This window comes from Heptranchias perlo, unplaced genomic scaffold, assembly GCF_035084215.1.
Source record: "Heptranchias perlo isolate sHepPer1 unplaced genomic scaffold, sHepPer1.hap1 HAP1_SCAFFOLD_928, whole genome shotgun sequence".
In the NCBI taxonomy this organism is placed as follows: Eukaryota; Metazoa; Chordata; class Chondrichthyes; order Hexanchiformes; family Hexanchidae; genus Heptranchias; species Heptranchias perlo.
In genome coordinates, this window is record NW_027139969.1 from 10,294 (window position 1) to 32,956 (window position 22,663).

General features: G+C 57.4%; 2 protein-coding genes across 2 annotated transcripts in view; one reads left to right on the forward strand and one right to left on the reverse strand.

The window, feature by feature from the left end:
* Positions 1 to 6,033, forward strand: eif1ad (eukaryotic translation initiation factor 1A domain containing). Its single transcript, XM_067981800.1, has 6 exons — positions 1 to 224; positions 1,565 to 1,694; positions 3,496 to 3,604; positions 3,983 to 4,091; positions 4,978 to 5,019; positions 5,288 to 6,033. The coding sequence occupies exons 2-6, from the start codon at positions 1,608 to 1,610 to the stop codon at positions 5,451 to 5,453; spliced, it is 513 nt and encodes a 170-aa protein (XP_067837901.1). The 5' UTR covers positions 1 to 224; positions 1,565 to 1,607; the 3' UTR covers positions 5,454 to 6,033.
* sart1 (spliceosome associated factor 1, recruiter of U4/U6.U5 tri-snRNP) overlaps positions 6,033 to 22,663 on the reverse strand; it is a 22,631-nt gene continuing 6,000 nt past the window's right edge. Inside the window, exons 5-20 of the mRNA XM_067981799.1 lie at positions 22,354 to 22,459; positions 21,981 to 22,058; positions 20,051 to 20,150; positions 19,296 to 19,435; positions 18,520 to 18,726; positions 18,292 to 18,410; positions 16,404 to 16,537; positions 15,029 to 15,150; positions 14,448 to 14,618; positions 11,355 to 11,465; positions 11,089 to 11,176; positions 9,990 to 10,080; positions 8,953 to 9,088; positions 7,752 to 7,841; positions 7,192 to 7,313; positions 6,033 to 6,644 (exon numbers count right to left, since the gene is read on the reverse strand). Of these exons, the coding sequence (XP_067837900.1) occupies positions 6,626 to 6,644; positions 7,192 to 7,313; positions 7,752 to 7,841; positions 8,953 to 9,088; positions 9,990 to 10,080; positions 11,089 to 11,176; positions 11,355 to 11,465; positions 14,448 to 14,618; positions 15,029 to 15,150; positions 16,404 to 16,537; positions 18,292 to 18,410; positions 18,520 to 18,726; positions 19,296 to 19,435; positions 20,051 to 20,150; positions 21,981 to 22,058; positions 22,354 to 22,459 (1,834 nt within the window). The 3' untranslated portion in view covers positions 6,033 to 6,625. The remainder of the gene's footprint in view (positions 6,645 to 7,191; positions 7,314 to 7,751; positions 7,842 to 8,952; positions 9,089 to 9,989; positions 10,081 to 11,088; positions 11,177 to 11,354; positions 11,466 to 14,447; positions 14,619 to 15,028; positions 15,151 to 16,403; positions 16,538 to 18,291; positions 18,411 to 18,519; positions 18,727 to 19,295; positions 19,436 to 20,050; positions 20,151 to 21,980; positions 22,059 to 22,353; positions 22,460 to 22,663) is intronic.

A 22,663-nucleotide genomic window follows, 5' to 3' on the forward strand; every position in this document is an offset into this window, starting at 1 on the left:
TCTTTCGTTCCGAGCGGTAAATATAAATCCAGCCGCTCCTTTTAGTTCCAGAAAGAGAGGGGGAGGGGGCGCTGAATCCCGAGTGAAGAACGCACTTCACTCACCCCCTCCCCGGGTAAAGCCCCCTCCTCCTCCCCGGTCACCGATTTAATGAGCCGGGGGTGGGGGAAGGAAGAAAGGTCGGACCGGAAGTTCTGTTGGGCGATGATGGCGGCTGAGAGCAGGTGAGAGACGCGGCGGGTCCCGGGGAGGAGGGGCGGCGGGTCCCGGGGAGGAGGGGCGGCGGGTCCCGGGGAGGAGGGGCGGCGGGTCCCGGGGAGGAGGGGCGGCGGGTCCCGGGGAGGAGGGGCGGCGGCGACGGCGGGTCCCGGGGCGGCGGCGGCGGGTCCCGGGGAGGAGATCGGCGGCCCGGGGGGTCTGGGCCCCGGGGGGAGCGTTCACCGACTTCCATCCCCTCTGCCTCAGCCCATCTGCTGCTCAAACCCTCATCCGTGCCTTTATCACCTCCAGACTGGACTGTTCCAACCCTCCCCTGGCCGCTCTCCCATCTCCCACCCTCCGTAAACCTTCAGCTCATCCAAAACCCTCCCCCCCCCCCCCCGCCCCGTATCCTAACTCGCCCCGAGCCCCATTCACCCATCACCCCACTGTGCTCGCTGACCTACATCGGCTCCCGGTCCAGGAACACCTCGATTTTAAAATTCTCGTCCTCGTATTTAAATCCCTCCGTGGCCCTCGCCCCCCCTCCCTATCTCTGTAACCTCCTCCAGTCCCTCCAACCCTCCGAGATCTCTGCACTCCTCCAATTCTGGCCTCTTGCGCATCCCCGATTCCCATCGCTCCGCCATTGGCGGCCGTGCCTTCAGCCCCCCGGGCCCTAAGCTCTGGAATTCCCTCCCTAAACCTCTCCGCCTCTCTCTCCTCCTTTAAGACGCTTCTTAAAACCTCCCTCTTTGACCGAGCTTTTGGTCACCTGTCCTAATATCTCCTCATGTGGCTCGGTGTCTGATTTTGTTTGATAATCGCTCCTGGGATGTTTTACTACGTTAAAGGCGCTATATAAACTGCAACTTCTTTCTGCTCCACTCGGTGCTTTTGATAAAATGCGCTGCACAGATATTACAGCTTGCCAGAACACTGATTGATTGCCAAGTGCTGGAGGAAGTTTGAAGTCCTGCGGCGGCCTGTAATTGGATCATTAAGTGAAACAGAGGCCTGGATTCCCCTCCGAATTACCCCCTGTTTTGGGGCAGAAAATCAGAGCAAAGTCTGTTCTTAAAGGCTTCTGCCTCAAAAAAACTGGACCTGAATTCTCCCAAAAATTGCCAGTTCCCTTTAAAGCTAACCACAAGCCCATTCCACCATGTTTCAGTGGGGGTGGGTGGGCCTGGCACTGCCCCAGGGAATTGGGGGTGGGTGGGCCTGGCACTGCCCCAGGGAATCGGGGGTGGGTGGGCCTGGCGCTGCCCCAGGGAATCGGGGGAGGTGGGCCTGGCGCTGCCCCAGGGAATCGGGGAGGTGGGCCTGCTGCTGCCTCGGGCTCAGTTGTGCTTTTGTCCTGCAGGTTTTACTGGACTCTGAGTTGAACGCACTGCCCAGAGCCCGAGATGTCCCAGGCGACAAAGCGGAAGCACGTGGTGCAGGAGGTGCTGGGCGATTACGCACCACCGTCCGAGAAACAACAGATTGTGCGGGTAAGGACGTGTCAGAACTTGGCCCAGCACCCACTACCTCACAGGGTAACCCCAGACACTGGGTGCAGCTGAGGCTCTTTATCCCCGCCCCCTCCCCCCCCAATGTCCCTGACCCGCACTGGGGCACGGGTCCCACGGACGCGGACCCGCACTGGGGCACGGGTCCCACGGACGCGGACCCGCACTGGGGCACGGGTCCCACGGACGCGGACCCGCACTGGGGCACGGGTCCCACGGACGCGGACCCGCACTGGGGCACGGGTCCCACGGACGCTGACTGTAAGACCTTTGCCTCTACCTTATCTGATTGATTGATTAATAGGTTTGAGAGTCTGTTATGAATAACTTTCATACTTTATTAATGTAAGATTTAGCCTCTGCCTTATCTTATACATATAATTCATCACTCGAAGTAAGCTGGCAAGTGAAATACGTCTATATACTTACAAGCAGAGTGCCGATTGAGTGGACCTCGCGTGGCCTGAGCTCGTTCTCCGCTGTCTTTAGTCCAAGCTGCTCACCGGCCACTAGGATGCTCTAACCTTTATCCTCACTCACTCACTCTCAAACAAACTCATCTCACCTGACAGACAGAACTCCAAGTGTGCTCGATTTCAGTGCGAAACCACAGCTGTGACTGGGCCCCTTTCTTATCTGTGTTTCACAGGGGTCCTGTTCCTTGCTGCCTGACAGAGCTCTTTGTGTTTCTCCTTCATCCCTAAACTAGCTTAGTTTTTGTTAGTCATGTTAGTTCTTATTGTATTAAAATCATATGTTATAATCTGATCTGTTGTTCACTATTGATTTAGTCTACGTTGTAATCAGCCATAGACAGTCACACCTCCTTCCTTATCCCCTCTCAATCTTATCTTGCCTTTTCTAGCTGGCTAGCTAACAGATATGTCTCTTACCTGCGCTATCTCTGCTGAGAGATGTGACTATCTGATTATACAGACTCAGGCTAAATTCACTTACCTAAAATACCTCTGTCAGCTATATTCTGCTAATGCCTCTAAAACCTACACTGACTCTCGCTGGGGTACGGGTCCCGCGGACACCGACTCTCGCTGGGGTACAGGTCCCGCGGACACCGACTCTCGCTGGGGTACAGGTCCCGCGGACACCGACTCTCACTGGGGTACGGGTCCCACGGACACCGACTCTCACTGGGGTACGGGTCCCGCGGACACCGACTCTCACTGGGGTACGGGTCCCACGGACACGGACTCTCACTGGGGTACGGGTCCCACGGACACCGACTCTCGCTGGGGTACGGGTCCCGCGGACACCGACTCTCGCTGGGGTACGGGTCCCGCGGACACCGACTCTCGCTGGGGTACGGGTCCCGCGGACACCGACTCTCGCTGGGGTACGGGTCCCGCGGACACCGACTCTCGCTGGGGTACGGGTCCCGCGGACACCGACTCTCGCTGGGGTACGGGTCCCGCGGACACGGACTCTCGCTGGGGTACGGGTCCCGCGGACACTCATCTGCCCTCAGGTGGATGTACTCGATCTCACGACCAATATTTCGAAGAAGAGCAGGGGGAGTTCTCCCCGGTGTGCTGGGCCAATATTTATCCCTCAACTAACACCTAAAACAGAAGATCTGGGTCATTATCACATTGCTGTTTGGGATCTTGCTGTGCACAAACCGGGGCTGCCGCATTTCCTACATCACAACAGTGACCACACTTCAAAAAGTACTTCATTGGCTGTAAATCGCTTCGGGACGTCCTGAGGTGGTGAGAGGTGCTGTAGAAATGGGAGTCTGACTATTCTCTTGAACTCATTCCTCCAGGTGATCGGAACGCCAGGGAATAATCTGCACCAAGTGGAAACCTCCGAGGGGGAGCGTTTCCTCGCCAGCATGCCCACCAAATTCCGCAAGAACATCTGGATCAAACGAGGTACGGAGACGACCGAGCCCGGGCATCGTTCGCGCCCGCTCGGGGAGCCCCCCCTCACCTCACGCCAGTCAGGAGCGAGACTTGGTGTGAGGCCCCTTTAAACGGGGGGGGGGGGGCCGCTCACTTGGGGTGGGGGGTGGGAACGCGCCAGAATGACTGGGCATAATCTGGGCGCTGGGGATTGTGTTTTCGTTCCTAACCTCCGGGTGCCGGGTGACCTCAGGGACTTGTCGGGCTGCTCTTATCGGAGCCCTGAGCTGCAGGAGAGGGGGTGTGGGGGGGGAGAGAGGGGGAGGACGGCCTAACTCGGGGCAGGCCGGGAGAGGAGCCTGAGCCTTTCCTGTTTCTACACTGATGGCTGAGTTTTTTTTTGTTCAGGTGACTTCCTGATCGTGGATCCGATTGAGGAAGGAGAGAAGGTGAAGGCAGAGATCGCCTCCATCCTGTACAAGGAGCACATTAAACAGCTGAGGAAGGAGGGAGTGTGGTAAGGTCGGCAGCTTCTCAACCCTGCTGTGTTAATCCCCGGCTGAGAGTCGGTGCTGACCCTGAGGGAGGGGGGTTGTTGCCTCTTCGCTCCCGGAGCTTGAAGATTGGTACTAATTGCCCCCTCTCTCTCTCTCTCTCTCTCGAGTCGTGCAGTACCACCGGGAGGGCAGGTTGCCTAATTAAGGTGATACCTCTTCTCTTTTTTTCCCCCTCCCCCTCCCATTAAGGAGACCCTGTGCTTCCCAGCTTTGGGCTGTCAGCTGTGGATCAGTGTCTCTCTCTCTCTCGCCTCTGAGTCAGAAGGTCGTGGGTTCGAGCCCCCACTCCAGAGACTTGAGCCCCATAATCCAGGCTGACACTCCCAGTGCCAGTACTGAGGGAGTGCTGCACTGTCGGAGGTGCCGTCTTTCGCATGAGACGTTAAACCGAGGCCCCGTCTGCCCCTCTCAACTGGATGTAAAAGATCCCACGGCCACTATTGGAAGAAGAGCAGGGGGAGTTCTCCCTGGGGCCAATATTTATCCCTCAACCAACATCACTAAAAAAAAATGATCTGGTCGTTTATCACGTTGCTGTTTGTGGGATCTTGCTGTGCACAAATTGGCTGCCAGGTTTCCCACATTACAACAGTGACTACACTTCAAAAGTACTTCATTGGCTGTGAAGCCCTTTGGGACGTCCTGAGGTGGTGAAAGGCAAGTCTTTTTGGGGTGGGGGGTGAAGAATTGGGAGCTGGGCTGCTCTCTGCCCATGGGGGGGGGGGGGCTGGCAAATCAAGGGGAGAGGGGGTTGCATTTAACAGAAGGTTCCTTTCTAAAGATTGACAGTGGACTGCTCCACACTAACCCTGCCTCTGAACGTTGTTCCTTTTTGTCCCCCTCAAGGCCTGCCAGTTTCTCCGACCCGGCGGCAGAAAGTCTCGAGAGGTGAGTGGTCTTGTCTGTAACACTTTCTCCCCCCCCACCAACACTAGGCCCGCTGAGGTTTTTATGCCGTCCGGTGAGGAGCGGCCGCTCTTAACCACAGGCTTCCCCCATCTCTGAGCGGTCGTGGTACCTAACTGGGATCGGGTAACGCAGCACAGGCCGGGGATCGAGCCTGGGCCTTTCCTGCTGTGTTGGGGGTGCTCAGACGGCGGGGAGGGGGGAAGCAAAGCAAGAGAATACTAATTTTCAAAGTTCTCTTCCCCCCTAGTAACTCGAAGACAGAGAACAGTAACCAGGGGTCAGAGGAGGAGGAGCTTGAAGGCAAGTCTGAGGATTCAGACGACGACAGCGACTTATTTGTCAACACAAACCGGAGAAATTACGAATATTCGGAAAGCGATGAGGAGAGTGAGGAGGAGGAGGAGCGAGTTTAGATGCTTGGGATCATCTGCCAGGCACCGCGAGCATGCGCTCGCCGGAGGGGCTGACGTTTGTCGAAGGGAGTGGCCGTTTACTGCTTGATCTGACAGTTGTTACGTGACGATACAAGCTGTGGAAAGGGCACTTTCCGACTGCCCAGCTCTGACGTCGTTCTGCATCTTCCTCAGGGCGGCTGCCCGCCTTTCCAAACGACCACTCCCCTCCCCTCCCCCCTCAACACTTTGGGCCGAGTACAATGTACCAGTCCTGGTGCTAGCAGGCACTGAAGGCCTGGGGGGGGGGGTTTACTGCACCCTGTCCAGGCACAGGTAACCGATCTCACGGGAGTGGGTCCAACCCGCCTGACGTGTTGATCGTTTCATTCTGTGATCCAATTCCAAGACCTGTGCCTCTCCCTCCCTCCAACCAACCAAACCGTCGAACAGAACGAGCATTTATTTTCCTGTGGGTTTCAGAGCGAGCGCCAGAGGTAACACCCAGTTTGAAGAGGAAACAATCTTACATTCCTGGGTGGGGAGAGGAAGGGAGGAAAATCTTGTTCTGTGTAAATAAAAAAAAATTGGAGCCGGGTGAGCAGTTTGTGGCAGTTTATTGTTTCAGTAGAAGTTTACACGGGGGAGAGGTGATAATTCCAAGAATCTGGCTCTAGTAAGAATGGGGCTCGGGGGTACACACAGGCCAATGGGTGGGTATAATCTCTCTCTCTCCCACCACTTGTAGCGTCAGGTTCAGGGGGAGCGGACAAACGGAGGGTCTTTTGATTTGACCTGGATGAATTGAAACTTCCCCCTAATTGCATCCCAATCACTGGGGCAACACTAAGTCGTCCCTCGGCTAATGGGAAACGACCCTGTTACCCGAGGGAGGGGCAGAGACCCGACTGAACGCTGCGGACCAGAAGGACTGCAGCTCTCCGCCTCATTACTAAACCAGCAGAATCGAAAAACTGCCAGGGCGGTGAAGGAACACAATGGGTAGCACCTCCCTGGCCCACAGGATTACATTCCCTCCACACCACTCACAAAGCTTTCACAGGAAGTTGTATTTTATTAATGTACAGAAGGAAAGCACAGACACAGTGTAAAACAACTCATAAAACAGTCAAATCTATCCAGCAACTAATTCCCCTCCCTCCCCGGTTCAGTCAGTCCTCGGTCAGTAAGTTTCATTTGGTAATCGTGTTTCTGTAAGAGAAAAGGGAAAAAGAGAGACGTGAACACAGGAGCAGCACAAACCCCAGCCCCCAAAACACAAACTCCCGCCCCCAAAACACAGGCTAACACAAACCCCCGCCCCCAAAACACAGGAGCAACACAAACCTCCACCCCCCCAAAACACAAGCTCACACAAACCCCCCCCCACAACACAGGCTCAACACAAACCCCAAAACACAGGAGCAGCACAAACCCCAGCCCCCAAAACACAAACTCCCGCCCCCAAAACACAGGCTAACACAAACCCCGCCCCCAAAACACAGGAGCAACACAAACCTCCACCCCCCCAAAACACAAGCTCACACAAACCCCCCCCACAACACAGGCTCAACACAAACCTCCACCCCCCCCCCAAAACACAAGCTCACACAAACACCCCCCCCACCCCCAAAACACAGGCTCAACACAAACCCCAAAACACAGGCTCAACACAAACCCCCACCCCCAAAATACAGACTAACACAAACCCCCACCCCAGAAGACAGGCACCCCCCCCCCCCAGGCCCGGCTCACGTACACGTTCATGCTCTTTCCACTCCCGCTGAGGACGATGTAGGGCGTTTTCTGCGCTTTCTGCTTCTCCTGCAGGAGGGCCACGGTCCCCAGTGGCGTGTCGCTCGAGCTCATCTTCCTCAGCAGCTGGACGGAGCAGGGAAAGAAAAAGGCGGCGGCGGTCACAAATCAGACGGACGGGTTACGTTCCACCCTAGTGTCCCAGGGCTCGTCCCTCCCCAGTTTTCTCCTGAGGGGTCGGTCACTAGGTGTTGGGAAGAGGGAGAATCGGCCATAGTTCCTGCTCGCTGTCCCGTGATCCCTGGCGGAATCTACACGGGCGTCAGGCGAGGACAGAGTCCGCTGTGATGCCCCCCACAGTTGAATATTCGGCCGATTTATCCGTGCACAGACGTGGGAGAGGTCGAGACCCATGGGACCGGCCAAGGGGGGGTGGGGGAAAGAGAAGAATGACCACAGCAGAGGTATTTGAGGGAGCCACCCGTGTCCAGCTCCCAAGAAAGACATAGGTGCCTGACGCGCAGACTGGTGTGGGGAAACTCTCAAATATAAAATACAACTCACATGTTCCTCTTCCAGCTTCTTCATCCGTTTCTCAGTCTTCATCTTGCCAGATCCTTTCCCATGGAAGCGGTGAGAGAGCTGTCTGAAGGCCTGTTTGTAGTAAGATGACGCCCGTTAGTTACAGACAAAGAACACGGCGGGTCTGACAGCAGGTCTCACCCTCTATCTCAAGGGAGGGCTCAACAGGAGAAATGAGGGCAACAGGAATAACTTTGAAATGTCAACTCCATCTTTTCCCACCATCTCCCTCAACCCCATCAACCAGGATAAATCAGTCTGCCCGATCACTACCCGAAACATTCACTCCCTTCACCACCGGAGCACTGTGGCTGCAGCGTGCACCATCCACAGGATGCACTGCAGCAACTCGCCAAGGCTTCTTCGACAGCACCTCCCAAACCAGTGACCTCCACCACCTAGAAGGACAAGGGCAGCAGGCACATGGGAACAACACCACCTGCACGTTCCCCTCCAAGTCACACACCATCCCGACTTGGAAATATATCGGCCGTTCCTTCATCATCGCTGGGTCCAAATCCTGGCACTCCCTTCCTAACAGCACTGTGGGAGAACCTTCACCACACGGACTGCAGCGGTTCAAGAAGGCAGCTCACCACCACCTTCTCAAGGGGCAGTTAGGGATGGGCAATAAATGCCGGCCTCGCCAGCGACGCCCACATCCCAAGAATGAATATAACAAAAAGAGGGACAACGTCACACAGCTCCGGGTGCAAGTAGCAGAAGAGACCCAGAGCAGGGTTACTGCGGCTGAGGGAGAGAGAAATTAATCACTAGTCACTTACACTTGCAAAAAATATACGGGAGCGTAATGAAACCCAGAGTGTTCTTGGTCCATTGTAAAAGAAAAAAGACTTGCATTTATATAGCGCCTTTCACGTCCTCAGGACATCCCAAAGCGCTTTACAGCCAATGAAGTACTTTTTTTGAAGTGTAGTCACTGTTGTAATGTAGGAAACGCAGCAGCCAATTTGCGCACAGCAAGATCCCACAAACAGCATTGAGATAATGATCAGATCATTTTTTTTTTGTGATGTTGGTTGAGGGATAAATATCGGCCCCAGGACACCGGGGAGAACTCCCCCCTGCTCTTCTTCCAATAGTGGCCGTGGGATCTTTTACATCCACCGTGTTTTTTTTGTACCTCCGCACGAGCTGCCGATTCAGATTTTCATCTCCTTACCTCCTTCGGAGTCAGTCTCCTCCCCGACTCATCGACATAATCGATCTTGACGTCCGGCCGGTATCCCTCCTTCTCCTTGAACTCCTGAGTGAAGCCTCGGTACTCCTCTCTCCTACTGTACTTGTCGTCAATCAACCTGCATCGAAACATCACAGTTAAAGTTACCAGCAGGCTCGGCGAGGGCTCGCCCACAGGGACGGGTCCCTTATGAAGAATTATTTTGTTATTCCTAATTATTTTGGGGGTGGCAATCCGCCAGAAATAAGACATGGGGCTGAGTCGGGAAGTGGGCCCCCCGTGTTCCCACCTCCAGCTGGACAGCCCTGATCAGGGACATGCACTGAACTTGTACCAGCTGTTGTCGCCGGGCCGTGATTTAATGGCGCGGAGAGCCCCCCGCCTCCGCCCCCGGGCGCGCGGAGCCCCCCGCCTCCGCCCCCGGGCGCGCGGAGCCCCCCGCCTCCGCCCCCGGGCGCGCGGAGCCCCCCGCCTCCGCCCCCGGGCGCGCGGAGCCCCCCGCCTCCGCCCCCGGGCGCGCGGAGCCCCCCGCCTCCGCCCCCGGGCGCGCGGAGCCCCCCGCCCCCGCCCCCGGGCGCGCGGAGCCCCCCGCCCCCGCCCCCGGGCGCGCGGAGCCCCCCGCCCCCGCCCCCGGGCGCGCGGAGCCCCCCGCCCCCGCCCCCGGGCGCGCGGAGCCCCCCGCCCCCGCCCCCGGGCGCGCGGAGCCCCCCGCCCCCGCCCCCGGGCGCGCGGAGCCCCCCGCCCCCGCCCCCGGGCGCGCGGAGCCCCCCGCCCCCGCCCCCGGGCGCGCGGAGCCCCCCGCCCCCGCCCCCGGGCGCGCGGAGCCCCCCGCCCCCGCCCCCGGGCGCGCGGAGCCCCCCGCCCCCGCCCCCGGGCGCGCGGAGCCCCCCGCCCCCGCCCCCGGGCGCGCGGAGCCCCCCGCCCCCGCCCCCGGGCGCGCGGAGCCCCCCGCCCCCGCCCCCGGGCGCGCGGAGCCCCCCGCCCCGGGCGCGGAGCTCCCCCGTGAAGCTGTTGCTTACATTTTGTCTTCAATGGCGTAAACTGTCGATGGCAGGGTTTTGACCGATGACCGGACTCGGGCCACTTTTTGCATGGTGGTGTCGAGCAGACCTGGAACAGAGAGGAACAGGAGTCACTGGCGCTTCTCGCTGGGCCAAAGCTCCTCGTTAACTTACAGGCTGCGTCGATCAAATCTCACCACGTTCCCCCGCCTCTGCTGCAGGTCCAGCTCGTGCTGAGGGCAGCCCTTCAGCACCGCACCCAAGTGGTCCCTTCTTCGCGTGTGAGCCCGGACACCGAGCGTCGGCCGGCTATTCGACCACGGGAGCAGCACGCGCAAGCCCGGTCCTGCCCTCAACCCGGTATTTCGCACACTTTCCAGCAGGCGTCACTGGGTAGCGACTAGGGAGCAGGAAACAGGGCTGATCCGGGGTGGGGGCTACTCAGGGACGATCGCAGCCTCCACGAGCCGCCCCTGGCTCAGACAGGATAATTCAGCGCAGCTCGGGGCAGAGTCTTGGACTCTCCCGATTTCGTTGAACCATACAGCACAGAAGGAGGCCATTTGGTCCATCGAGCCTGTGCCGGCTCTTTGAAAGAGCTATCCAATTAATCGCACTGCCCCCCTGCTCTTTCCCCATTAGCCCTGCAAATTTTTCCTTTTCAAGTATTTATCCAATTCCCTTTTGAAAGTTATTATTGAATCTGCTTCCACCGCCCTTTCAGGCAGCGCATTCCAGATCAGAACAACTCGCTGTGTAAAAAAAAAATCACCTCATCTCCCCCTCTGGTTCTTTTGCCAATTATCTTAAATCCGTGTCCTCTGGTTACTGACCCTCCTCCCACTGGAAACAGTTTCTCCTTATTTACTCGATCAAAACCCCTCATGATTTTGAGCCCCTCGATTAAATCTCCCCTTAACCTTCTCTGCTCTAAGGAGAACAACCCCAGCTTCTCCAGTCTCTCCACCTAACTGAAGTCCCTGCCGATTGTACTGAGCATCTGTACACAGCTCAGTGCTGCGCTGGCCAGTCCGCTGACACTCTCCCTGGATCACAAAGCAGGACGTTTCGAGGGGCCAACGTTGAGCGGTGGGATTCCCGCAGCCGGTTAACCTGCCTTTGTTTCTGCAGAGGTGCAGTGCAGCTGCCAGCCCGCAGTTCACGATGGGTTCTTCGTCTAGAATGGTCGTGGAGGTGGCCAAGAACTAAGAGAGGGAGGGAGAGATAGTGGGTTAGTAACACGGCAGCCAACGTGAGCACAGCAAGATCCCATGAACAGTAATGACCAGATGATCTGGGTTTTTTTTTTGGTGATGTTGGGCTGGACTGGCTTTGAAGCCAGCCGACCTTTGACCCACCCCCGGTCCTGATACGGGATCTCACCTCTGGCTGCTTCTTCTCCTCGTCCAGATTCACTGTGCTCCAGCCCACAGTCTCATCCCGGTCCAGCTCCATCTCTCCATCCGATAATTCCTTGTTCTCCACCTCAAAATCCTGCAGAGAGGTTGAACAAACAGCACGGGTTAGATACAGAGTAAAGCTCCCTCCCTCTACACTGTCCCTATCAAACACTCCCAGGGCAGGTACAGCACGGGTTAGATACAGAGTGAAGCTCCCTCTACACTGTCCCATCAAACACTCCCAGGGCAGGTACAGGGTTAGATACAGAGTAAAGCTCCCTCCACACTGTCCCATCAAACACTCCCAGGGCAGGTACAGGGTTAGATACAGAGTAAAGCTCCCTCCACACTGTCCCATCAAACACTCCCAGGGCAGGTACAGGGTTAGATACAGAGTAAAGCTCACTCTACACTGTCCCATCAAACACTCCCAGGGCAGGTACAGGGTTAGATACAGAGTAAAGCTCCCTCCACACTGTCCCATCAAACACTCCCAGGGCAGGTACAGGGTTAGATACAGAGTAAAGCTCCCTCCACACTGTCCCATCAAACACTCCCAGGGCAGGTACAGGGTTAGATACAGAGTAAAGCTCCCTCCACACTGTCCCATCAAACACTCCCAGGGCAGGTACAGTGTTAGATACAGAGTAAAGCTCCCTCCACACTGTCCCATCAAACACTCCCAGGGCAGGTACAGGGTTAGATACAGAGTAAAGCTCCCTCCACACTGTCCCATCAAACACTCCCGGGGCAGGTACAGGGTTAGATACAGAGTAAAGCTCCCTCTACACTGTCCCATCAAACACTCCCAGGGCAGGTACAGCACGGGTTAGATACAGAGTAAAGCTCCCTCCACACTGTCCCATCAAACACTCCCGGGGCAGGTACAGGGTTAGATACAGAGTAAAGCTCCCTCTACACTGTCCCATCAAACACTCCCGGGGCAGGTAGACGCTCATGTCCGGACTGTGATGGAATACTCACTCTCCACTTGCCTGGACTGGTGCCACCACAACAACACTCAAGAAGCCCAACACCACCTGGAGCAGAGCAGTTCACTCCATAAGAGCAGCAGTGTTGTGGGAACACCATTACCTGTAAGTTCCCCTCCAACTGACACATTACCCCTACTTGGAAATATATCGGCTGTTCCTTCATCGACACTGGGACAAAATCCTGGAACTCCCCATCAACACTGTGGGAGCACCTTGGCCACACGGACTGCAGCGGTTCAAGGGGATGGCCCAACATCACCACCTTCGCAATTAATGCCGGCCTCGCCAGCGACCGGCAGGGGGGCAATTAATGCCGGCCTCGCCAGCGACCGGCAGGGGGGGCAATTAATGCCGGCCTCGCCAGCGACCGGCAGGGGGGGCAATTAATGCCGGCCTCGCCAGCGACCGGCAGGGGGGGCAATTAATGCCGGCCTCGCCAGCGACCGGCAGGGGGGGCAATTAATGCCGGCCTCGCCAGCGACCGGCAGGGGGGGCAATTAATGCCGGCCTCGCCAGCGACCGGCAGGGGGGGGCAATTAATGCCGGCCTCGCCAGCGACCGGCAGGGGGGGCAATTAATGCCGGCCTCGCCAGCGACCGGCAGGGGGGGCAATTAATGCCGGCCTCGCCAGCGACCGGCAGGGGGGGCAATTAATGCCGGCCTCGCCAGCGACCGGCAGGGGGGGCAATTAATGCCGGCCTCGCCAGCGACCGGCAGGGGGGGCAATTAATGCCGGCCTCGCCAGCGACCGGCAGGGGGGGCAATTAATGCCGGCCTCGCCAGCGACCGGCAGGGGGGGCAATTAATGCCGGCCTCGCCAGCGACCGGCAGGGGGGGCAATTAATGCCGGCCTCGCCAGCGACCGGCAGGGGGGGCAATTAATGCCGGCCTCGCCAGCGACCGGCAGGGGGGGCAATTAATGCCGGCCTCGCCAGCGACCGGCAGGGGGGGCAATTAATGCCGGCCTCGCCAGCGACCGGCAGGGGGGGCAATTAATGCCGGCCTCGCCAGCGACCGGCAGGGGGGGCAATTAATGCCGGCCTCGCCAGCGACCGGCAGGGGGGGCAATTAATGCCGGCCTCGCCAGCGACCGGCAGGGGGGGCAATTAATGCCGGCCTCGCCAGCGACCGGCAGGGGGGGCAATTAATGCCGGCCTCGCCAGCGACCGGCAGGGGGGGCAATTAATGCCGGCCTCGCCAGCGACCGGCAGGGGGGGGCAATTAATGCCGGCCTCGCCAGCGACCGGCAGGGGGGGCAATTAATGCCGGCCTCGCCAGCGACCGGCAGGGGGGGCAATTAATGCCGGCCTCGCCAGCGACCGGCAGGGGGGGCAATTAATGCCGGCCTCGCCAGCGACCGGCAGGGGGGGCAATTAATGCCGGCCTCGCCAGCGACCGGCAGGGGGGGGGCAATTAATGCCGGCCTCGCCAGCGACCGGCAGGGGGGGCAATTAATGCCGGCCTCGCCAGCGACCGGCAGGGGGGGCAATTAATGCCGGCCTCGCCAGCGACCGGCAGGGGGGGCAATTAATGCCGGCCTCGCCAGCGACCGGCAGGGGGGGCAATTAATGCCGGCCTCGCCAGCGACCGGCAGGGGGGGCAATTAATGCCGGCCTCGCCAGCGACCGGCAGGGGGGGCAATTAATGCCGGCCTCGCCAGCGACCGGCAGGGGGGGCAATTAATGCCGGCCTCGCCAGCGACCGGCAGGGGGGCAATTAATGCCGGCCTCGCCAGCGACCGGCAGGGGGGGCAATTAATGCCGGCCTCGCCAGCGACCGGCAGGGGGGGCAATTAATGCCGGCCTCGCCAGCGACGCCCAGATCTATGGATCCACAGTTGTATAAACAGCACATTTCTGGGTCACCTTTAACATCCCAATGCCCTTCACAGGGGGGAGGGAAAGGAACGGAGGGGCCGAGCCAGAGGAGGAAGGTTAAGAGGAGTTCGAGATGGTCGGGTTATAAAAAGGGAGAGAGAAACGGAGAGGCGGAAGTGACCCGGGCAGGGGGGGGGGGGGGTGGGGGATATAAAGTGTCTCCCCCACCCCACCGACGACGGTCCTTGTAAGAGTAAAACTCACGAGCAGCTCTTCCTGCTCCTCCCGGTTCCCGGCCAGTCCGTAGGTCGGGATCTCTCCGAGGGTCCGACAGAACTCTGATGTGGCATTGAAGACGATCACTCCTTTCCTCTCCAGGTCGTCCTCATCCTCGTCCTTACGGTCTGACCTCAGCTTCTTCACGATATCAATAACCTGGATATTTGGGAGGGAGGGAGGGGAGGGGAGGAGGAAGAACATTTCTTTGTTAATATATGCCACCAATCTCAGGAGCTGCGTTACTGCAGTGGGAACACAGATCAGAAACTGCCCCAATTTGCCGATGAGAACCTGCCCCTCAGTGTCAGATCACTACTCGAGGAAGTGGGGAGCGGTACACTCGGTACGGGGATTAAATCTTTGACCTCAAAGCTCCCTTAGTTGCTCAGTGGGTAAAAGCACCACCCAGTGGGCACTGAAGCAAACCAGGTGCATAGATAGGGCCAGTTATAACAATATCCCGTAATAGGTCCACTCAAGGACAATAACCTAAATCGAGGCCTCCCTCCCCCCCCCACCCCAGGAGTGGGTGCAGCTCCTTTTTGAAGGGGTTAACTCCGCCTCACCTTGTCGGACGACTGCCTGTGGGTCTGGCGCAGCCGCCGTTGTTTCTCCAGCTGTTTCTGTAGCTCGATCTCGGCCTCGTCCTCCTCGATGGCCGCTGGAGAATCAGGAGCTCCCACTTCATCTGAATGGAGACACAGTGCAGGCCGATCACACCCGGCACCTCTCTCCCACACTAAACTAAAATACAAGCCGGTCCCTCCTCTGCACCGCAAAGGGCTCCAACGTCCCAGGGATGCACCCCACAAAACACACGAGGGGAGCTGACATTAACCCCCCGCCCTACGCACATAGAAACACCGACTCCCCCCGCGCCCCCCAACAAAATGTTCCATCTCTCCACCCTTCCTCCTGAAGTCCTGTCGTGACTCAGTGGGTCTCTCTCTCTCTCTCTCGCCTCCGAGTCAGAAGGTCGTGGGTTCGAGCCCCCACTCCAGAGACGTGAGCCCCATAATCCAGGCCGACACTCCCCGGTGCAGTGCTGAGAGAGTGCAGCACTGTCGGAGGTGCCGTCTTTCGGATGAGACGTTAAACAGAGGGCCCCGCCTGCCCTTTCGGGCGGACGTTAAAGATCCCACATCCACAGCTTGGGCAGCATCGAATGGGAATGGGATCTGGGACCTTTCAGTCAGGCTCTGGAGCACACACGGGCAGGAAAGGGACAGGATCTAAACTCTGATCTACTCACCAACAGCCTGTTACTCAAGCACTGCAAATACAACAACCACCTGCATTTATATAGCGCCTTTAACGTAGTAAAACGTCCCGAAGCGCTTCACAGGAGCGATTATCAAACAAAAATTTGAGACCGAGCCACATAAGGAGATATTAGGACAGGTGACCAAAAGCTTGGTCAAAGAGGGAGGTTTTAAGGAGCGTCTTAAAGGAGGAGGGAGAGACGGAGAGGTTTAGGGAGGGAATTCCAGAGCTTAGGGCCCAGGCAGCTGAAGGCACGGCCGCCAATGGTGGAGCGATGGAAATCGGGGGATGGGCAAGAGGCCAGAATTGGAGGAGCGCAGAGATCTCGGAGGGTTGTAGGGCTGGAGGAGGTTACAGAGATAGGGAGGGGGGCGAGGGCCAGGGAGGGATTTGAACACGAGGATGAGAATTTTAAAATCGAAACCGGACAGGGAGTCAATGGAGGTCAGCGAGCACGGGGTGACGGGTGAACGGGGCTCGGTGCGAGTTAGGATACGGGCAGCAGAGTTTTGGATGCGCTGAAGTTTACAGAGGGTGGAAGATGGGAGGCCGGCCAAGAGAGGGTTGGAATAGTCGAGTCTGGAGGTGACAGAGGCTCGGATGAGGGTTTCAGCAGTGAAATCCAAGGTTATGGAAGTGAGGGGCACCCCCACACATGCCAACCCTAATCACACATACCATCACTGATGTCCATGCTTTCCACACGTATGTCATCAGACACGGACTGGACCTCTGGTGCAGGATTCTCTGCTTCTTCCGTGTTGTCCTCTGCTTCTGGTTTGGAATCAAACCTCCAGCCTCGCCCACGAGACCTGTCAAGGTGACATCAGAATAAACACCTCACGCAGCGAGGGATACGGGGGGAGGTGGGGGATACGGGGGGAGGGTGGGGAGGTGGGGGATACGGGGAGAGGGTGGGGAGGTGGGGGATACGGGGAGAGGGTGGGGAGGTGGGGGATACGGGGAGAGGGTGGGGGAGTGAGGGATACGGGGAGAGGGTGGGGGAGTGAGGGATACGGGGAGAGGGTGGGGGAGTGAGGGATACGGGGAGAGGGTGGGGGAGTGAGGGATACGGGGAGAGGGTGGGGGAGGTGGAGGATACGGGGAGAGGGTGGGGAGGTGGAGGATACGGGGAGAGGGTGGGGGAGGTGGAGGATACGGGGAGAGGGTGGGGAGGTGGAGGATACGGGGAGAGGGTGGGGAGGTGGAGGATACGGGGAGAGGGTGGGGAGGTGGAGGATACGGGGAGAGGGTGGGGAGGTGGAGGATACGGGGAGAGGGTGGGGAGGTGGAGGATACGGGGAGAGGGTGGGGAGGTGGAGGATACGGGGAGAGGGTGGGGAGGTGGAGGATACGGGGAGAGGGTGGGGAGGTGGAGGATACGGGGAGAGGGTGGGGAGGTGGAGGATACGGGGAGAGGGTGGGGAGGTGGAGGATACGGGGAGAGGGTGGGGAGGTGGAGGATACGGGGAGAGGGTGGGGAGGTGGAGGATACGGGGAGAGGGTGGGGAGGTGGAGGATACGGGGAGAGGGTGGGGAGGTGGAGGATACGGGGAGAGGGTGGGGAGGTGGAGGATACGGGGAGAGGGTGGGGAGGTGGAGGATACGGGGAGAGGGTGGGGAGGTGGAGGATACGGGGAGAGGGTGGGGAGGTGGAGGATACGGGGAGAGGGTGGGGAGGTGGAGGATACGGGGAGAGGGTGGGGAGGTGGAGGATACGGGGAGAGGGTGGGGAGGTGGAGGATACGGGGAGAGGGTGGGGAGGTGGAGGATACGGGGAGAGGGTGGGGAGGTGGAGGATACGGGGAGAGGGTGGGGAGGTGGAGGATACGGGGAGAGGGTGGGGAGGTGGAGGATACGGGGAGAGGGTGGGGAGGTGGAGGATACGGGGAGAGGGTGGGGAGGTGGAGGATACGGGGAGAGGGTGGGGAGGTGGAGGATACGGGGAGAGGGTGGGGAGGTGGAGGATACGGGGAGAGGGTGGGGAGGTGGAGGATACGGGGAGAGGGTGGGGAGGTGGAGGATACGGGGAGAGGGTGGGGAGGTGGAGGATACGGGGAGAGGGTGGGGAGGTGGAGGATACGGGGAGAGGGTGGGGAGGTGGAGGATACGGGGAGAGGGTGGGGAGGTGGAGGATACGGGGAGAGGGTGGGGAGGTGGAGGATACGGGGAGAGGGTGGGGAGGTGGAGGATACGGGGAGAGGGTGGGGAGGTGGAGGATACGGGGAGAGGGTGGGGAGGTGGAGGATACGGGGAGAGGGTGGGGAGGTGGAGGATACGGGGAGAGGGTGGGGAGGTGGAGGATACGGGGAGAGGGTGGGGAGGTGGAGGATACGGGGAGAGGGTGGGGAGGTGGAGGATACGGGGAGAGGGTGGGGAGGTGGAGGATACGGGGAGAGGGTGGGGAGGTGGAGGATACGGGGAGAGGGTGGGGAGGTGGAGGATACGGGGAGAGGGTGGGGAGGTGGGAGTGAGGGTGGGGAGGTGGGAGCAGCATTCACTCTGTAATAAAGATGATAAACCAGGGACAGCTGCTCTGCTCGGACATTAAGCCGGTCGAACCCACCTGGACCCGTAGTCGGTGACAGTACTCTCATGTCCGTGGGCGAGGAGGTCGTCTGCTTTCATTCCCGTTTCCTTCTTTCGAATTTTCTTCACTCTCCTCTTTGTTTTCTTAAATGTGACCTGAGGGGGGAAAGAGAGAAAGATATTACCAGATAGAAACCGCTCCCCCCCTGGGTGTGGGGGGGCCAGAGAGGAGGGCAGAGCAGGACGACCGCAGCGAGCTCCTCACCATCTCATCCTCCGTGTAGAACTCCGAAGCCACCTTCATCTGCGGTGTGACCAGGGTCTGAGCCTGGCTCCTCAGTGTCTCCCGGATTTGCTGCAGTTCCCTCTCCCGCGACCCGTCTGCCGTCCCGCCCGCCTCCAGTCGGAAGGACTTCTTCTTCTCTCCGTCAATCTCCTCGTCGTACTTGGACAGGATGGATTTCGTTTTGAGCTGGAACAAAAAAGAAATCAGAATCTTCACAGCCTTTCGGCCCATCGTGCCTGTGCCGGCTCTTTGAAAGAACTATCCAATTAATCCCCACCCCTGCACTCTCCTATTTAAGTATTTATTCCCTTTTGAAAGTTATTATTGAATCTGCTTCCACCGCCCTTTCAGGCAGTGAATTCCAGATCAGAACAACTCGCTGCGTAAAAAACATTCTCCTCATCTCCCCCCTCTGGTTCTTTTGCCAATTATCTTAAATCTGTGTCCTCTGGTTACCGACCCTCCTCCCACTGGAAACAGTTGATATTTACTCTATTAAAACCCTGGTTGATTTCCCCCCTCTCCCTAACCCAGGGGTCATTGGGCAGTGATCAGGAGCAGGAACCCTGGCTGATTCCCCACTGCCCTAACAGCAGAGACCGGCTCAGAACGCAGACCCCTTTGTGCCTGTCTGACGAGGACTTCGCCCCCTGGGCGGCGGGCAGCTTTCGATCCCGTTGTACGAGGAGCAGTCTGGCACAGTCCCGAGCGAGCGGGACCAGGGTCGCAGCTGCAGGGGCACGTTCGGGACTTACAAGAGCCATGTCGTCAACACTCTCCTCCTCGTAGGGCTTGTAGTCTGGCTTCTTCTTCTTCAGTTCCACATTCTTGTCCGCCCTCTCCTTGTCCAGGATGTTGACGTTGACCAGGACATCGTCCGCCTCGTCCAGTACCCCTGAGAGAGAAACAGGGCGTGAGGCGCAGGGTTCTGTGGCACACAGCACCATCTCCAGTCCAGCCCCATCGGGTCTGTGCTCTCCCCTTGTTCCCGTTCCCCTGCCCTTCCCACCCCCCCCCCCCAAGCTTTTAAATTATTTTTCAAAAAATTCTCCGGCCCTCTCCCCTAATTCTTCTGGTGATGATTTTAAACATAAACCCTCTAGTTACAAACTCACCGGTGAAATTTAAAAAAAAACGTATCAAAACCCCTCATAATGGCTCAAAAGCCCAGCAGTCTGATCACAGGCATTTCATAGCAACAGGAGGAGGCCATTCGGCCCCTCGAACTCATTCCGCCATTCAATCAGATCATAGCTGATCTGTATCTTAACTACTTGGTTCTGTAACCCTTAACACCCTTGCCGAACAAAAATCCATCAATCTCAGTTTTTAAGTTTTCCAATTGACCCCCAGTCTCAACAGCTTTTGGAGGGGGGGGGGGAAAAAAGAGTTCCAGATTTCCACTCCCCCTTTGTGTGAAGAAGTGCTTCCTGACATCGCCCCTGAACGGCCTGGCTCGAATTTTAAGCTTTTAATTTTAATTTCCTTGCTGTCCACCTCCGTCCCTTACCTTTGTCTTTCAGCGTCAGTACGACGGCCTCTCCTTCCTTGAAAGCTTCAAATTCATGCAGGACCGTCATTCCCTTCAGATCCCGAGACGTGTAGGCAGACTGAGAGAGAGAGAGAGAGAGAGAGAAGGAACCCATTACTATCACTCACCCCTCTCTACCATTAGTGTAAGCCCTTTTATACAGGGGCTGCTTTCCTTCCAAGCCAGGTGTCCATGGACTTGCAAAGAACGTACAGCACAGAAACAGGCCATTCGGCCCATCTGGTCTATTTTTTTTTATTCGTTCATGGGATGTGGGCATCACTGGCATTTATTACCCATCCCTAATTGCCCTTGAGAAGGTGGTGGTGAGCCGCCTTCTTGAACCGCTGCAGTCCGTGTGGTGAAGGTTCTCCCACAGTGTTGCGAGGAAGGGAGTTCCAGGATTTTGACCCAGCGACGATGAAGGAACGGCCGATATATTTCCAAGTCGGGATGGTGTGTGACTTGGAGGGGAACGTGCAGGTGATGTTCCCATGTGCCTGCTGCCATTGTCCTTCTAGGTGGTAGAGGTCGCGGGTTTGGGAGGTGCTGTCGAAGAAGCCTTGGCGAGTTGCTGCAGTGCATCCTGTGGATGGTACACACTGCAGCAACCCACCAGTGTTTATGCTCCACAAGAGCCTCCTTCCTCCCTACTTCATCTCACCCTATCAGCATATCCTTCTATTCCTTTCTCCCTCATGTGTTTATCGAGCTTCCCCTTTAAATCCATCTGCACTATTTGCCTCAACTACTCCTTGTGTTAGTGAGTTCCACATTCTCATTCTGCCGGCAGAAATATAGACGATAAAAAACAAGGAGGATACAGTGGTGTAGTGGTTATGTTACTAGACTTGTAACCCAGAGGCCTGGGCCAGCAAAACAGAGCACGCGAGTTCAAATCCCACCGTGAGTTTCAATTCAGATTTTTAAAAAGCTGGTACCTGCAAAAGTAACCACGAAGCTGTCGATTGTCATAAAAACCCAACGTCCTTTAGGGAAGGAAACCTGCCGTCCTTACCCGGTCTGGGCTCCAGTCCCCACAACATGGCTGACCCTTAATTGCCCTCTGAAGTGGCCCCTCAAGACACTCAGTTACATCACCATCTTCTCAGGGCAATTAGGGATGGGCAATAAATGCCGGCCTTACCAGCAAATAATAATTTATTTTTTAAAAACTGATGTAGTTTCAGCATCGGAATAAGGGTGGGATTTAGTGTAAGTGCAGGGTGTGGACACAGGAATATCTGGAATCCTAACTAAACAAATACTTTAATTAATCCCTTAAAACTCCCAATGAGAGTCTGTATCCACCAGTGTTATACCCTCGTCAACACCTCCAAATACTCCCTCTACAGAAGAAGGAATTTCAGAGTGTGCCACTGGGAGGCTTCCCAGGCAGGTGGGCAGCCACTGGAACCCCTCCGTACACTGCCACAAACACTCCCAGGGCAAGTACAGGGTTAGATACAGAGTAAAGCTCCCTCTACACTGTCCCATCAAACACTCCCAGGGCAGGTACAGGGTTAGATACAGAGTAAAGCTCCCTCTACACTGTCCCATCAAACACTCCCAGGGCAGGTACAGGGTTAGATACAGAGTAAAGCTCCCTCTACACTGTCCCGTCAAACACTCCCAGGGCAGGTACAGGGTTAGATACAGAGTAAAGCTCCCTCTACACTGTCCCATCAAACACTCCCAGGGCAGGTACAGGGTTAGATACAGAGTAAAGCTCCCTCTACACTGTCCCGTCAAACACTCCCAGGGCAGGTACAGGGTTAGATACAGAGTAAAACTCCCTCCACAACTTCTGCTCCCCCAGAGTTCATGCCCCTGTTTATGGTGTTTGTCGAGCGATGCTGATCCAGGCCCACTGCCAACCCTCAGACCGCCCCAGACTCCGAGATCCCACCTGTTTCTTGGTCCGTAATTCCTCTTCAATCAGATTGCTGACACCAAACTCTTCGTCCATTTCCTCGAGAAGTTTTGCCTGGAAAGAAACATGCAGAGATCACAACCGCTCGGTGCAAAAGAATTTGAGAAAACTTGTTCCATTCCATTAAAGGCACTGCAAATAATTGCACTATTCAGTGCCTCGGGTGGTACCGAGCCCCCCACACAGAGCAGGAAAGGGCTCAGGCCCCATCCCCTTGGCCAAGGTGCCTCTGGGCCCCACACCCCAGCTAAATGTCAGCATCTTCACGAAGGGGGGGTGGGGGCAAACTCCCGAGAAATGCGGGTGGCGTGAAGGAGGTTGAAGCCTGCTGCCCATCGCCAACACTCACCCTCTTCTCTGCCATCTCCTTCTCCTTCTGCAGTTTCCTGCTCTTCTCCACCCAGGCCACGGCATCATCCAGCCAGGCGTCATCGTCTCCGAGAGATTTCACTTTCCTGCACGCACACAGAGAGAGAGAGAGAGAGAGAGAGAGAGAACGTCACACATCGTAACTTGGCTGCGAGACAGAACCAGCCCGACAGTTATCCCTAGACCGATGGCCATGCAGAACCCAACGGCCAGTTCAGAGGTCACAGCGCTGTCATATTGGGGCTAAAGGAAATAAAACGTCCAACACAACATACTCCACTGTCCTGATC

What these genes read in the sequence shown, in the direction of transcription:
- eif1ad (XM_067981800.1), top strand. Translation starts at nt 1,608, where the DNA reads ATGTCCCAGGCGACAAAGCGGAAGCACGTGGTGCAGGAGGTGCTGGGC. An exon ending in AGAAACAACAGATTGTGCGG is followed by an intron (nt 1,695 to 3,495) that starts GTAAGGACGTGT and finishes TCATTCCTCCAG; the next exon opens with GTGATCGGAACGCCAGGGAA. An exon ending in GCGGCAGAAAGTCTCGAGAG is followed by an intron (nt 5,020 to 5,287) that starts GTGAGTGGTCTT and finishes CTTCCCCCCTAG; the next exon opens with TAACTCGAAGACAGAGAACA.